The 14,432-nt window shown below is 36.4% G+C and overlaps 1 protein-coding gene across 1 annotated transcript; it reads left to right on the plus strand.

The window, feature by feature from the left end:
• Nucleotides 1-1,541: 1,541 nt before the first annotated feature.
• On the plus strand, nucleotides 1,542-8,787 carry KIAA1456 (KIAA1456 ortholog). The gene is made up of 3 exons (XM_010086554.1): nucleotides 1,542-1,695; nucleotides 4,750-4,923; nucleotides 7,745-8,787. Exons 1-3 carry the CDS (start codon nucleotides 1,542-1,544, stop codon nucleotides 8,785-8,787), a joined length of 1,371 nt encoding a protein of 456 aa, XP_010084856.1.
• The last annotated feature ends 5,645 nt before the right edge of the window (nucleotides 8,788-14,432 follow it).

The following is a 14,432-nucleotide window of genomic DNA, read 5'->3' on the forward strand; positions in this document are numbered from 1 at the left end:
TATATATCTATATATATCTATATATATCTATGTACTTGCAGGTAGTAAAAGGTGAGCTGATGCATCATAAAAGAACATTGTGGATCATGCCAGGAAAAAAAAAGTAGGGATTGGGAAAACATTGAATATAAATGTTTTGAAGAGAGGTATTCATAGATCCTACAGTCAGAATGGACTGTGACAATTGTGACAATTTGGCCTGACCTCTTATGTAGCAGAGTACATAAACCCAGTGAAATGGGTCAAGTCTTACATACTATTCCTGCAGGCACTCACTTAACTTGAAGTACTTTAATTTTTTTTTTTTTTTTTTTAAGTCACTGGGATTAACTCCCATTTTCTAAATTAAAAAGATTGTGCTGGTAGGACAGGTGTTTTTCAGGAGCTCACATTATTTGATATTATACGCAATATTTTATTTTAAATATTTTTTCATGATCACTTTCAACAGTAAAAATGACAGAAAGAAAACATTTTTTATTATGACTGGAAAATGTATATTACTTGAAAATCAAGGAAAGCAAAATAAGAACTTATTGGGTGTTTAGAGTTTTTGCTTCTGACATTTTCAAATGCAGCCAAAGGAGTCACTTTTATAATTTCATCTTGATAATATATTGCTTCGTTTCTCGGAAGAAGTTTGGAAGTTTGGAAACAGGCTTTAATCTCTGCTGAGTTCTTGGACAGTTAAATAAATTCTGTTTTAATAATGAGAAGAAATATTTCCTGAATAAACAGGCAGTTTGAATTATTTTGAAAAATGCCTTAACACACTGAAATGTAATCTCATCAGCCTTCATCAGATATTAAAGTCTAACCTGGTTGGTGCTTGGATGAGGGGAAATCTTAAGGAAGATGTAAGATTCTGTATAAAGAGATTCAGTGTCTCTCTCCAGTTGGTGTTTTACATGAGTTTAGGAGTAATATTAGAAGTCTAAGAAGATACCACTTTTTAAATGAATCGTTCAACTGAAATACTTTGCTAAGAAATGAAGATAGTGGAGTGTGAAGAGAGAAATAATGGTTTTGTTTCTGAAAAATTTCAACTAACTCATCATTTCTAGAGGGCAGATAAAACACGAATAATTTATGCATGGTATAGGGGCTTTGGTTTCAGGGTCCAGGCTGTATTTCAAATAACATACTAAATTAGTTTGCCTACCTACTCAGCTACAGCTGGAAAGTCTATTCTTAACTTCCTTTTCTTAATAATTCTACACTCCTGCTGACTCTGTTTTGTACCAGGTGATAAGCTTGTACTGCATTGGTGAACTTATTTAGGGATGTGTATATTGTTGAACAGGCACATATAACGCTACTCAGGTGAGATGATACATTCAAATATTTTCTTGACTTTTGTGAAATCAAATCAGGTCCTTTGAGTAAAGACCATTTTACAAATATGATGGCTGTTAGATGGGTGTAATGCTTTTATGAATGTAAACTTACAAAGTCCTGAATTATGCATCTCTATAAAATGTAAAGTCAACGCTACAACAGGTTTTGTGTTGTTGTAAATCTTTCTTAATTATGTCTTCAGGATGGAACATGAGGCTACCCAGCTAGAAAAGCAGCACGTGCACAGTGTATATGAGAATACAGCTGCCTACTTTAATGATCTGCAGAGCAAGGCATGGCCTCGTGTTCGAAACTTTCTGTTGGAGCAAAAGCCTGGCAGTCTCGTTGCTGACATAGGTAAGCCACTCCTGGAGGTGGTGAGAAAGGTTGTCTATAGACTTTGTTAGTTTATATGTTAATCATATGCATCCTCCAGAGCAATTGTTTTTAAAACTCGTTTAAGTTTGTTTTAAAGATTGTTTTAAAATTGTTTTAAAAATTATATTAGATGCCATATACCACTTGGTTTATTTCCTTGACAGTGTATCAGGTATCCAGTAAATATGATTTTTGCCTTATTGATTGAACTAAGGCTTAATCTACCAGTTTCCCCACAGACTTAGTCGTCCGTCATTCCCCCAGAGCCCTTTTTAACAAATGGTGTTAATGGCTCAATTATTTCATATTTCTGTTTCTTTAGATCTCTTGGTTTAAGTACTGCTGGTCTGCAATTCAATGCTTTTCATTTGTTCTAAAACTCCTCCTATCAAGGCTTTAACTTAAGATAAATCTGATGTGATCACTTAAAAAAAAAAAAAGTTGTTAAGATCTGATAATCTCCCTGTGATCTTTAATACAGACACCAAATCCTAATTTTCCTGCTATGGCCTTGTCTTCCCTACATGCTCAATTTATATCTTGATTTTCTGTTGCACCTCCAGACTTTTTAGGAGTTTCCAGATCCTGGTGTGTTCACTTTGTGTTTATGTTATAACTTCAGTGCTATACAGCACTGCAGACAAGACACTCCTTTTCTTGTACCACTGGATTTTCCTCACTGTTTAGACAATGTAAAATGCTTTTACACAGCAAAGTGTAATAAATATACACAATAAATTATGCATCTGCCTTATCTTGTCAGAGAAAACAATTCTTTGAAGATGTTGTAGGCCATAATCAAAAGATAATATATAATTCTCCTGCTGCTGCTTTGGGCAGTATCTCAAAGATAATTGATTGCTGTTATTTTGAATGTGTATCTTCTTTTATATATCTGCACCATTTTCACTAAAAATCTCAGGAAATATCCTATGGCATACCCTCATTCGACAGCCAGCTTAACATGACATTTCTCAGCCAAAATTTTTTGTCACCTCAGTAGAAGTTATTTGAAGGTTAGCTGAAGTTCTTTGAGGCTTTATCAGCAGGCATGACAGTAGTTGCTGAAAGCTTAAAATCACCCTGTTACAGTTTCAGCTGAAATAATTTAAATGCATGTGATACATCTGAAGAGGAGGTAGATGCTTACAGTTGCCAATAAGAATATTCCCATCAAGGCACAAGAGGTACCTTCTTTTATGAGGTTTAGTAAGATCTACAGGAATCTGACTGTTGTGTTTATTTTTGGTATATATTTTGGGCGGAGTGTTGCCTAGAGGCACCAAAATTTCCAAAATGAGATGTTCAATTGATATTATCCTTTTATGCTTAATACCACCATTTATTAAAATATTTTAGTTTACTAGCTTCACATGAAGCATCTTAATGGTAGCAGAATAAAATATAATTTTGTCTAATTGTCTTATTATTGTTCATTCATCAAAATAAATGACAATAGTGTGGCCACTGTTAACAGCTTCATGAAGGAATCCACCTCCTGATAACTCACTTAAAAGTGAATCTCCTGCAAAAGCAGATTTTTAGAGTACTGAGAGTGTTGCACAGAGGACCCTATACTTCCAAAAACTCACTGTGATTAAAAGGCATTCTGCCAAAAGTCATGTATTAAGCAACTGAATCTTCTAAATTAGTGTATGTTTGACTAAATGTGTTCCTTCAACAAACACAGTAACCCTTATACTATTTTTAAAACTTATGCTTTCTAAACAACATGCAGAGCTTCAAGTTTTATTGCATATATTCCTTGAACTACATTAACAATATTAATCTTTTCCATTTCTCTCAAGTGTTCCTTCAAAGAATAGTGCTTGCTTTTTGCTTTAGAAATATGCTCTTTTTTTTGCCACTGAATTGTTGTGCTGTTCTCCAACAGTTCCTGTTCTGTCTCTCTAGATAACAGTGCACATTAACATCAATGAGAGCAGCAGCACTGCAAGAAGCAGTGATATTTATAAACATAACTTCAGGCCTTTAAATTGAATTACCAATACTGAGATGGTTCTCTTTGCCAAGCTGCTACCCTGTTGCTTGGCTGTCAACTCTCAGAAATTATTCTTCACTACTGACCCATAACTACAGTGAATGTTTCCTAATCTAATTTTGAAAAGTGCCTGTTATGCCTATGGTATTGAAGAACACTCTGAAAGATTTCAATTTAGTACAGCACAGTCCTTGAGAAGACATACTTTTAGGTGGAAGACATTCTGGAACAGTTCATTACATTTATATATATTACAATGCATTGTCAGAAGGATAGAAAGAGGATGTGCCTGTGACAATGCAGGAATTTTTATGATTCATGGTTATTTTCAAGACTGTATCTGAAGTTAAAATTGTCCTCCCTGACTTGTGTCAGTGACTGCCGTAGCTTAGGACTTCTTGTAGAGAAATGGGGTGTGCTGGAGAGGTACTGCGTGGGGTTTAGCAAAGGCTGAGGAAGTACTTGTAAGAGACATCTATTGCAGGTCAGTGAAAAGACAAAACACATTGGTTTCAGGAAAACCCCTGAACAGAGAGTAGCTGGAAGCTGGAAGGCTATTGAGGAGAATGGTCATAACGCTTACCCTGTTCTTACTCTTTCCTGGGCACCCACTTATGCTCCTTGTTGGAAACAGGATACCAGGCTGTATAAAGGCTTAGTATGAAACAGCATAGTTGGTTTTTTGCTCTAAGATAAGATGTGCAATAGTGGCTGCAGAATGATACTCCTTCCCTTCCATCTGCTCTTACTCTTCTTTCCCAAAGAAATACACATAGCCTGCTATTACGTAGGGCTGTGTAATGCATATTTCTGTTGGTAGTGTTGGTACTGTTACACTCCTAACGGTGTGAGCATCTAACTTCAAGCAGTTCAAATGTACCCTGCAGCAGTTAGGCTAGTAGGAGCAAGCTCTCATTTTGTTTTCCAGGAAACTTTAGAACTAGGAATGCCTTCCCATTATTTTCACTGCTTTGGGAGGGATAGCAAGTGTTTGTAACATACCACTTCTGATCTAGTATTCTTTTCTTTAGGTTGTGGAACTGGAAAGTATCTCAGTGTCAACAGTCAGGTGTATAATCTTGGCTGTGATTACTGTGGACCATTGGTGGAGATTGCAAGGAAGAAAGATGATGAAGTTCTGGTATGTGACAACCTTAACCTTCCCTTTAGGGACCAGTGCTTCAATGCAGTCATTTCCATTGGAGGTAAGACAACATACATGCATTCTGGGCCACAACAAATGCAAATTTTTTTAGATCCTTTTCTTTCCATGTGTTTTAATTTCAGTTAAATTTGTTTTTAAACAATTCCCTTAGAATCACAGCAGATACTACTTAAATGAATGTAGTAAACAAGAAAAAAAAAATCTGTTCCATTGCACAGAGGCACTGTTGACAAGGGAAGTACGTGCATCATTTATTTGTTTATATGTGGGTTTTTTTTAACCAGTGGAGCAAATATTTCCTTCCAGCATGCATTTTAAACAAGTAAAAACTAATATAAACATGGCTGCTCACAGTTTAAACAGATTAGGTGGTCAAGATAAACTCTTGGTTCCTCCTTAGCATCTGTCTTGACCAGCAAATTCATTGCAATGAAAACTTGCTTTCTCTATAGCAGAAGTTGAATCTTGTTAACTATTATGTATTATGGATAGAAATTACTCTTAGAATAGTCATGAAATAAGAACTTACAAGCATACAGGTACCTGTTGTCTAAAATGAGTGAAGCATCTCAGCATCTTAACTGCTTTGACCTCTCTTTTTGAAAATATTACTCATAATTTGAGAGGCATAAACTGGAAAAGGGTAGTTGAGGAATAGTTGGAGTACCCAGTGACAGTCTACCTTTTCAGCTCCCCTCTTGCTTCAACTCCTTTCAGGCTGTTTCACTGTATCAGCAAAAATATAAAGCATGATAATTATTATTGGTAGCAATCAACAAACTACTCGAACTATGATAGAAATGTAATTTAAAATCTATTTTCACATATGTAGGGTAAAGGAAAGTGTGACTAATATGCAAGTAGTATCTATATTACTTTGTTTTCATGTTGGCTAGTTATCCAGTGAGCCCCATCCACATTTCAGGTCTTGCAGCATAATTTCAGTGCTATCAGATCAGCTGACTTTGAAGTGTAGCATGTTTATTGGTATAAACTAATCTAATGTTTATACCAATGATAGGCCTGGCAAGATTAAAAGTTCACGTGCTATTTCTGTACATTTAACAATAATGGATTTTAATCCCCCTTGAATAGAGACATGGTATGCCTGTGCCCATCTAATTCTAAATAAAGTGTTTTTCGTCCCATTCCAGAGAGTAGCAAGTATTTATGTACATAGTCAAATACTCTTCTTAGCTTTGCTAGTATAATCCTATTTATAGGATTTATATTTCTGCAGAACCACCAGAGTGATTATATAATTTTTAACCATGAAGAATATTTAACCCATTAAATGAATTGCTTTGATACAGCTTGCCCAGATTCTGAATTGGTACTTGTTTCTTGTGAACTAATCTCACATGCTTATACTGTCTCCGTCAGTTTTGATGTTATTTCGCAGGAGGTTCTTTCCCATCACAGCAATGTTTGAGAAAATACTGACAAGAGCTAGGAGTACCTGGAAATAAACATTGACCCTCTAGACTGGGGAACTCTTCGCAGAGTTTGCTGTCTTTTGTTCTCAGCTTCTGTGACGGTCTAGTTAATATAAACTGTCAGGAACGCTTTTCTTGGCTTGTGGTAAAAATGCTACATTTTTTTCCCCTTGGTAATTTAATAATTGTTCTGAATAAAGTTGGGTTTAGTTGGACACACTTGTCATAACTGCAGTGTTGAAATAACACTATTTCTGTAAGCAGAATTGGCTACTGTCAATTCCTGGTAAAGATAATCTATTTTTTCTGAAGGTATGGAGATGTCTTCAGCTAAGAACATATATGATTATTATATGCTGTTATATGGTTAGATTGAATGTTTTGCATGTAGAAGTAGCTGGCTCCAAGTCCACTGGAAGCAAATTACAGGATCAGTCCTCTTTACATCATTGATTTGAACCAAATCTGGTACTGAAAACGTACAGAACAACATGACCAACGTGACCAATCTCAATACAAGTTAATGTTTTTTAGAGTTTAGAGAGCACATAGCTAATTTAGCTATTCGCTGTCTGTTAAAGTTGGTTCCTTCAGGTGAGCAGGAAGATAGAAACAGTGTGGAAATCTTGAAACACAGCTTCATTTCACATTGCAGTGAAATTTGAAAATGTGGAAGTCATCCTGGAAAGAAAATTCAAATATAGTGATCAATAGCTTTATTTTTTAGTTTGACTTTTTATTCTTTAATAGCATTACATAATGTTACAAAAAATAATAATTCTCAGATATGCAGATGTAGACTGAGATACTTTCTGTTCATTTTTTTTCTTCCAAAACAAACATTCTATAAAGACAACACCTTTCTACAAAATTAATGTAATGGCAAATATTTGTCTAAATTTTCTCACTAGCTCTTCTGAAAGTGCACTGCTATAAAAATACAGAGTATCTTTTTACTGATACTACTTTTTGCTGTATTTGTTACATGATGAAAAGATTTTCTGTTTCCAGTAAGATAAGTCTGAAATGTGTCCCAAATCTAAAGTCAAACTTGATCTTACCTAATTCACCTAAAGGCCAGGCATCTAAGTGAGAACTAGTCATGCTATGATCTTTCATGGGTGATGCGGAGAAACAGAAGCCTCCAGCTTATATTCCTGACTTATTTTGAATCCCTGTTTTGAAATTGAATTGATTTCCTTCTTTGGGATTTCCCTTTTTTTATCCATTGAACAGAGATGTAAAAGAGATCATTCTGGGGTTAACTTGCACTGTGGTACCAATAAGTTCAGCACTGTTACTGACTTGCAGTGAGTGGTATTTGTGATATGGTGACTAAAATGATTAAACATGTAGAAGAGGTTGAAGATGAAAATGATACATCTTTATCAATATTCGATACATAATGCCTTTCCTTTTTCACAGTGATTCATCATTTCTCAACGAAACAAAGAAGAATCAAAGCAATAAAGGAAATGGCAAGAGTATTGATACCCGGAGGCCAGATGATGATTTATGTTTGGGCTATGGAACAAAAGAATCGTCGCTTTGAGAAACAAGACGTATTTGTTCCTTGGAACAAGGCCTTGTGCTCACGGCATTTTTCAGAATCGAATCAATCTGGAGATAAGGGTGAATTTGTGCACTCTCTAAAAAGCCGAGACATACACCCTGCACAGCTAGTCATCTCTGATTGCAGCTACCAAACCACTCTGCAGACAGAAACTGATTCAAAACATTCCCACAATACGAACCATTGCTTATCCAGAGCCTGCTGCATGAAAATTTCTGAAGAAGAAAACAGATTTTACAGTGCTCTAGGAAGATCTTTCCGCTCATGGTTTTTCTCCAGATCCCTTGATGAATCAGCTCTGAGAAAGCAAACTGACAAAATGAAGCCTCTGAAGAATGAAGGAGAATGGGCAAACACTACTGTACCCATTCAGCATTCACGACACTGCAGTTTGGATTTAGGTGACCATGGGGCACTGCTAAAAGAACAAAGTTTAGATGATGATGATGTGTTTGTGGAAAGCTTGTCTCTCAAAAAACCACAGTGGTCACCAGCCACAGATGCACTGAAGGATTTCAGTTTAACTGGAGGACACCAAAGCGCAGCTCAGAGCAAGAGTGAAGAAGCTTCATTTATAAATGGCTCCGTGGAAGACAGGGACTACGGCTGCGGTTGTAATAAAGATGGTGCTGGTAAGTCTAATGCCAGCAAGTTTTTCAAAAGGACTTCAACAGCTGACTCCACTGACTCTGCTTTGGATTCAGCAGTGTCTGTTGGGGACCAAACCGATGCCACTTTGGATACAAAAGCCTTCATGAGATATTATCATGTTTTTCGGGAAGGGGAGCTGTGCTCCCTGGTAGAAGAGAATGTGCCTGAGCTTCAGATACTTTCTTCCTGCTATGACCATGGAAACTGGTGCATTGTAGCAGAGAAAAGAGAAACATATCTGTAAAGAGACAAAGCAGAATTCAGTGACTGAGGATTTTAAGCTGCTCCTAGTGTTCTATGGTTGTGCAGTGTCACATGGAGTTTGAATCTCATGTAGTTGTGTGCCATTCATTTCTGAGTTACTGTCTCTGTACCTATTTAATTATCTAATGCAAGGTCTTTATATAGGAATGTAACTGGTAAACAATATTTATGTTTTGTTAAACTTTTATGAAGTTAAAAATGGAGAGTTTTATATGGCTTTTAGCAAATAATGTTGTTTTTAAATATACTTTTATATTGAAAAATAAAACCTTTTTATAAGACAAGGATCAGGGCATCTTTTGTGAGAAATATCCTCTCAGCAGAAAGTTTAGGCTTTGTTCTTCAAATGCTGAAAATGTGTTCTTGGTGTCCTATAAATAGAGACATAGGCACATTTAAAAATGTTCTTGACTGTATAGTGCTAGAGTGCATGCTGCAGAACTGGGAGCAAGCATGGTCCCAGCACTACTTAATGTGGTGTAGAATTGTTAATGGGCAAAAACTATATACAAAAGAAACTCTGCATATTCTGTCATTTGGGGTTTGTATTTGGGAGCAAATGACAGAACAAATATTGAACAGTATTTTAGACATTTGTTTTAAAAATAATCTAATTTTTGTCTCAGGTTCAGATTAAGTTTTATGTGTTAGCTCTCACAAATACTTTGCTGTAGTTTTTCATTGGTTATGTGTACATAGAAGTCAGAGGGATTCATGAGAGTATCAGTATTATCTAAAGGTTACAAAATATCAAATATTTGAAATACATATATATTTTTATAAGCCCAAGAAACTAAGGTAAAATTAATAAAATTCCAGTGCATATCTGGTCAGCTGACATTTTTGCTCTCAGTCACTGACATGAGAATATATATTAGATTATGTGTTAAATAATGTAGATAGGAAGAGGATACAAGTCCAGTTTGTATATAAAATACAAATTCCTGTCTTCTGCAGTTTAAATTAATCTTTAAACCTATAACCTATTAAAGATGGTAATCTTTAAATCTATTACCATCTAAATGGTAATAGATTGCTTAAACAGCTTTCCTGTTCCCTGTAAGGCATACATTTTGCTGACATGGTGCCCCATCATCATCCAGTTGTACTAGATTGTAGCAGTTCCCCTGATATAGTTCTTTACACCTAAATAATCTCACCTCTTTCAGTGAGAGGCTTATGACGTACAGTTATATGTGCTGTGGGTAAAATCCACCTGGCTTCTGAAGATCAGTAGTGAAACTAATTGTTACCAGATGAAACAGGACTGGGCTAATTGCCTTGTTAACATGAAGTTACTCCATTTTTAGATTTTATTTACAGTCAGTGGTTATAGTGCAGGGCACATCTTCAGCTGGTGTGATTTCATGACCTTTAATGGAGCTGCACAGATTCACCCCAGAGATCAACCCTTTTGATACAGCAGTTTCAGAGACTCACATAATTAAGATGACTGCCCTATTAGTGAGCAAATAACTTTGAATACAAAGTAACAGCTGTGAAATACCAAACTTTTCCAATCTATGCTGTGTAAGTAGATGGATTTTAGGTTATTCAGTAGAAAGCTGTGATGGTGCTGAGTTGTTTTAGATGTAGCTGCCCAGGAGAATTACCACATGGTAATGTATTATAGATTTGTCTATTGGAGCAATGCCTATAGAACAATCATCTTTGTCTTCCTCATGGTTTGGGATTCTTGTACTTTATTCTTCCTGGGTCTGTACCACTTGCACTCCTCACTGCCTTTTGGAAATAAAAGTGTGGTCAAAGAACCATGCATCTGAGGCTTATGAAATATTATTCCACTCTAAATATTACTTTCAATACAGCCTGGGGCTGTGGTTCGCAGACACTGTGTCCGGGTCTTACCTTAGAAAACTGTCAATATTCCCTGTATTGCTACGTCCAGCTGCTCATGGCTGAGGAGCTGCTCCTGCTGCATCCTTAAGCTCCAGTTTCAGAAGCACAGTGCAAAAATGCCCATGCTAGCATATCGTAGCCAGTGTGGATTGTGCTGAGCTCCACGCCTCATCTGCAATATGCTCATGTTGGACTGGTGAGGCCTGTGCCATTTGTTGGGAATTTCTGGTGGAGCTTGAGGGTTTTAAAAGAAAACTCAGTTGCTTCCAGATAAGATGCGTCAGTGGATATTCAACATCCCTGGAATCTGGGCTGTATTGAGGAAGGAGGTAGTTGATTACCATACTATATCCAATTTGAAAGTTTGTCCCTATGCTCCAGAATGCAGAAACTCTGTTACACATATATAAAAATATTTATAAAATATTATTAATCTAGACTGACAGCTGAGTTTAGTTAATTGTGAGAAGGAATTTTGTTATCTGCACTTCTGCAATCTATCTGTGGAGTATTCGGTGTGTAGTTAAGCAGGCTGATTAAATTTGGGATAAACTAAGAAAGAAAAGGCTTTGCATTTGCTTTACAACAGAGGCTTACTGTCCTTGTAAGAGGCTGAATTTATGTTTCAGGCTCTAGTAAAAACTTCATGCTCTATCAGCTGTATGAAAAAGAGCTGTCAGCTCAAAGCCACTGAGGTACTTTAAACAGTTTTTGTGTTTGTAGACTTTCCATGCATTGTTTCATTTGAGATTCTTGCCTGGGGATGCTTTTCACTGTTATTTATTTCTGTATTGGATTTTCTCTTGTTTTGTGCTGATGCAATTAAGTTGCGTTACATACAAGTTTGGATTGTATTATTGTAAATTCCTGGGGAAGGAAAAGGGAGGTTTGGTGAACTGCTTTCTTTTCCAATACTTAGTCTTCATCTAAGGATGTATAATCACCACGTAACTACATTTTTATAGACTGGGGATCATGCTGCTGAGGTCATGAATGGGAGGTCTGCACAGCAAGCCTTTATTCCCGTATGCAGTCTCCCATCTATTTATAGAGGCTGCCTACGTCTGTAACAGCTTTATCATTTCATAAGAAACCAGATTACCTCACTCAGAGCATGGCGAATGTCTCTCTTGACTGGTTTCTCTTTTGATGAGCCCCATCTTAAGCAAAATGTAATTTCCAGGGGAATCCATGTGATCCCAATCACATCAGTAGCTTACAGACACACCTAATGTGCTCAGAGAACTGCGTATACCATTGAAAAACCTATAGTAAGTGAATGAATAAATAAATAAAACCCAGTTGTCCTTGCATGCTAAAACTCTCAGCAATATCTGACCACAAGACCTGACTGTTACAAGGTAAAAGGCAAATGTGTTCTTGTATTTATTGACGGACAAATGGCCAATATTCTCACCCCGGTTGTGCCAATAACAAACCTGCTTCTGACTACAGTGGGCTAGGATTGCTGCTGTGCTGCTCATCTAGCTTTAAGTGGCACATTGAAAAGTCTTGATTATACAAAAAAAGATGTCCTTTTTTTTTTTTTTTTTTTTAACAATTTAATTTACTAGTATCATTGTCAGTCTGACCTGGCTAAACAAAAGCTGCTACTTTATTACACTTACAGACTAGAATCCAAATGGACAATTGTAATGAAAAAGATACAATTGAACAAACTTATTTTTGAAGGACTAATACAATTACAATCTTCGATAAATGTACTTTTGTCTTTTTTAATACATAAAAATATTTATATTACAAGTGCAGAAGTATATTTTTTTGTACTAATAGTGACTAATTTGCTTTCTTCTAAGCTTATGGTGTAGGAATTTTAAAAGCACAGGTGAGGAATGAAAGCTACAAATATTCTAGCAGATTTTTTTTCTGGTACATATTTATATACACGTTTCTTATGTGCACAGAGCTGTGTATGTTCCACCAGCAGAATATTGTTAGTGAACCACCTGGGTAGATTCTGAATAGAAATAATGGCTCTGATCCTGTGTCCTCTCTGCCGTGTCATATCTCCATCAGACTGTATTCATATCACTGTTGGGCTGTATTAGTATTGACACTGTGTTGAATCTAGTGGTCTACCCACTTTCTTGCTCAGCACTTTTACAAGATTTGTGGCTACTTCAGTACTCCAGGAAAATGAAGTGTGTCAGTGTTAAATATATACAATTGTATCTCTCTTTTGTCAGTTTGTCATTTCTTATTCTTACAGTACATGAGTTTTGGCAGCTACTGTTGATTTTATCTTCCAATCTGCTGGTCAAAAGCATGCTTAGGTACTGCTCTGTAGTCAATTCTTTGTCCATACATGGAACCTGTTCTCTAGTATTTGTCTGAAAATGAATCCTACTTGGTTAAAATATTATTTCCTACAGAACTTCTGTGCTTTCAGATTAGTTAATAAATGTATTAGCCACTGCAGACTGTGTGTCTGGGAAAGTTCTTAATGAAAGTTAAATTTGAGAAGGCTCTGTTAGTGCCATTTGCTCCATGAGTTAGACCACATGGACTTGATACAGAGCTGGTAAGCATCGTGATTTGCTATGAAGCAAAGGAGTCTGTCTGTACTTTAGACAACCATAGTCAACCTAGCCATAAATGTGATTATTTGAACTAGGTAAATAAAGGTGATGGGATGTGGTTTTTAACCATGTCAATACCATATGTCCTGTTGATGATAGAAAAGCAGGATGGTCATCAGAATTAATTGCTCCAGAGCTACATTTCTTGCTCCTTCTGGTCTATTTACAGTCATCCCAGACTAAGCTTTGTGATATAAGATAACATTGAAGTGTTTCTTTGGGATTGTCAAGGCTCTTTTTGCACTAATTTAATCAGAAAAGAAGACAGTAATTAGAATTATGCAATTGCCTGGTGACGTTACAGCTATACTGTGTTAAAAGTATTTTTACAGTTGCAGTGATCATTTATTGTGTTTGCACAATTACAGTGATCACTTACTGTACTGATATGTTTATTACAGTAATAACTAAGGACCTTGTAGTAATTAAGCACTATCCAGATGAGTATAAATACATGCCCAGTAGCACAGAGTATGTAACCTAATAGTATTTAGATTATAGGAAAGTAGTATGAGCACAGGCTGGACAACAGGGAGGTAACGTAATTTCAGGGTGATATGGAATGGTCTTTATGAGGAGAGAATGAATTAAATCTGCAATGTTGAGAAAGACTAAGGAAAAAGAGTAAAGATAGGACATATACAGAGAAGTGACAGGGAATGGCAAAGATGGGAGCAATCACAGCAGAAAAAGCACAATCAGCACTGCTGAATATTCTTTGGATATGCAGAGGTCCCTGTTTTGACTGCTCTTACATTCTGGAGAATCTAGTTGAATCTAGAATCTCCTCACTGCCTTACTTCAAGAGCTTGTACAGGGGCAGGAATAACCACTTGGAGTTCAGTTCTCTTTCCTGTATACTTCCAAGGCTAGGAATACACAGAGGAAGATTGGTTAGGGATAACATTTTTTCCTTCCTTTATATCTCCATCACTTCATTGCAGCATGCTCTATTTTGATTTCTTTTATTCTTGCTGAGTGCTTCAGTTTACTTTGGTTGGTTTGACCTTTCTCAGCTATGCCCACGATCTGGTGTTGCATTTGTTTTACCTAGTTGCCTCTTCTACCAATTCGGTTGCACTGTTACAAGCTTTGCGTGTAGAAAAGGTTTAGGGACAGATTAAACAAGTATTGAGGAACAAAAAGTTGCATATTTTCAGCAGTC

This window comes from Pterocles gutturalis, unplaced genomic scaffold (assembly GCF_000699245.1).
Source record: "Pterocles gutturalis isolate BGI_N339 unplaced genomic scaffold, ASM69924v1 scaffold11106, whole genome shotgun sequence".
In the NCBI taxonomy this organism is placed as follows: Eukaryota; Metazoa; Chordata; class Aves; order Pterocliformes; family Pteroclidae; genus Pterocles; species Pterocles gutturalis.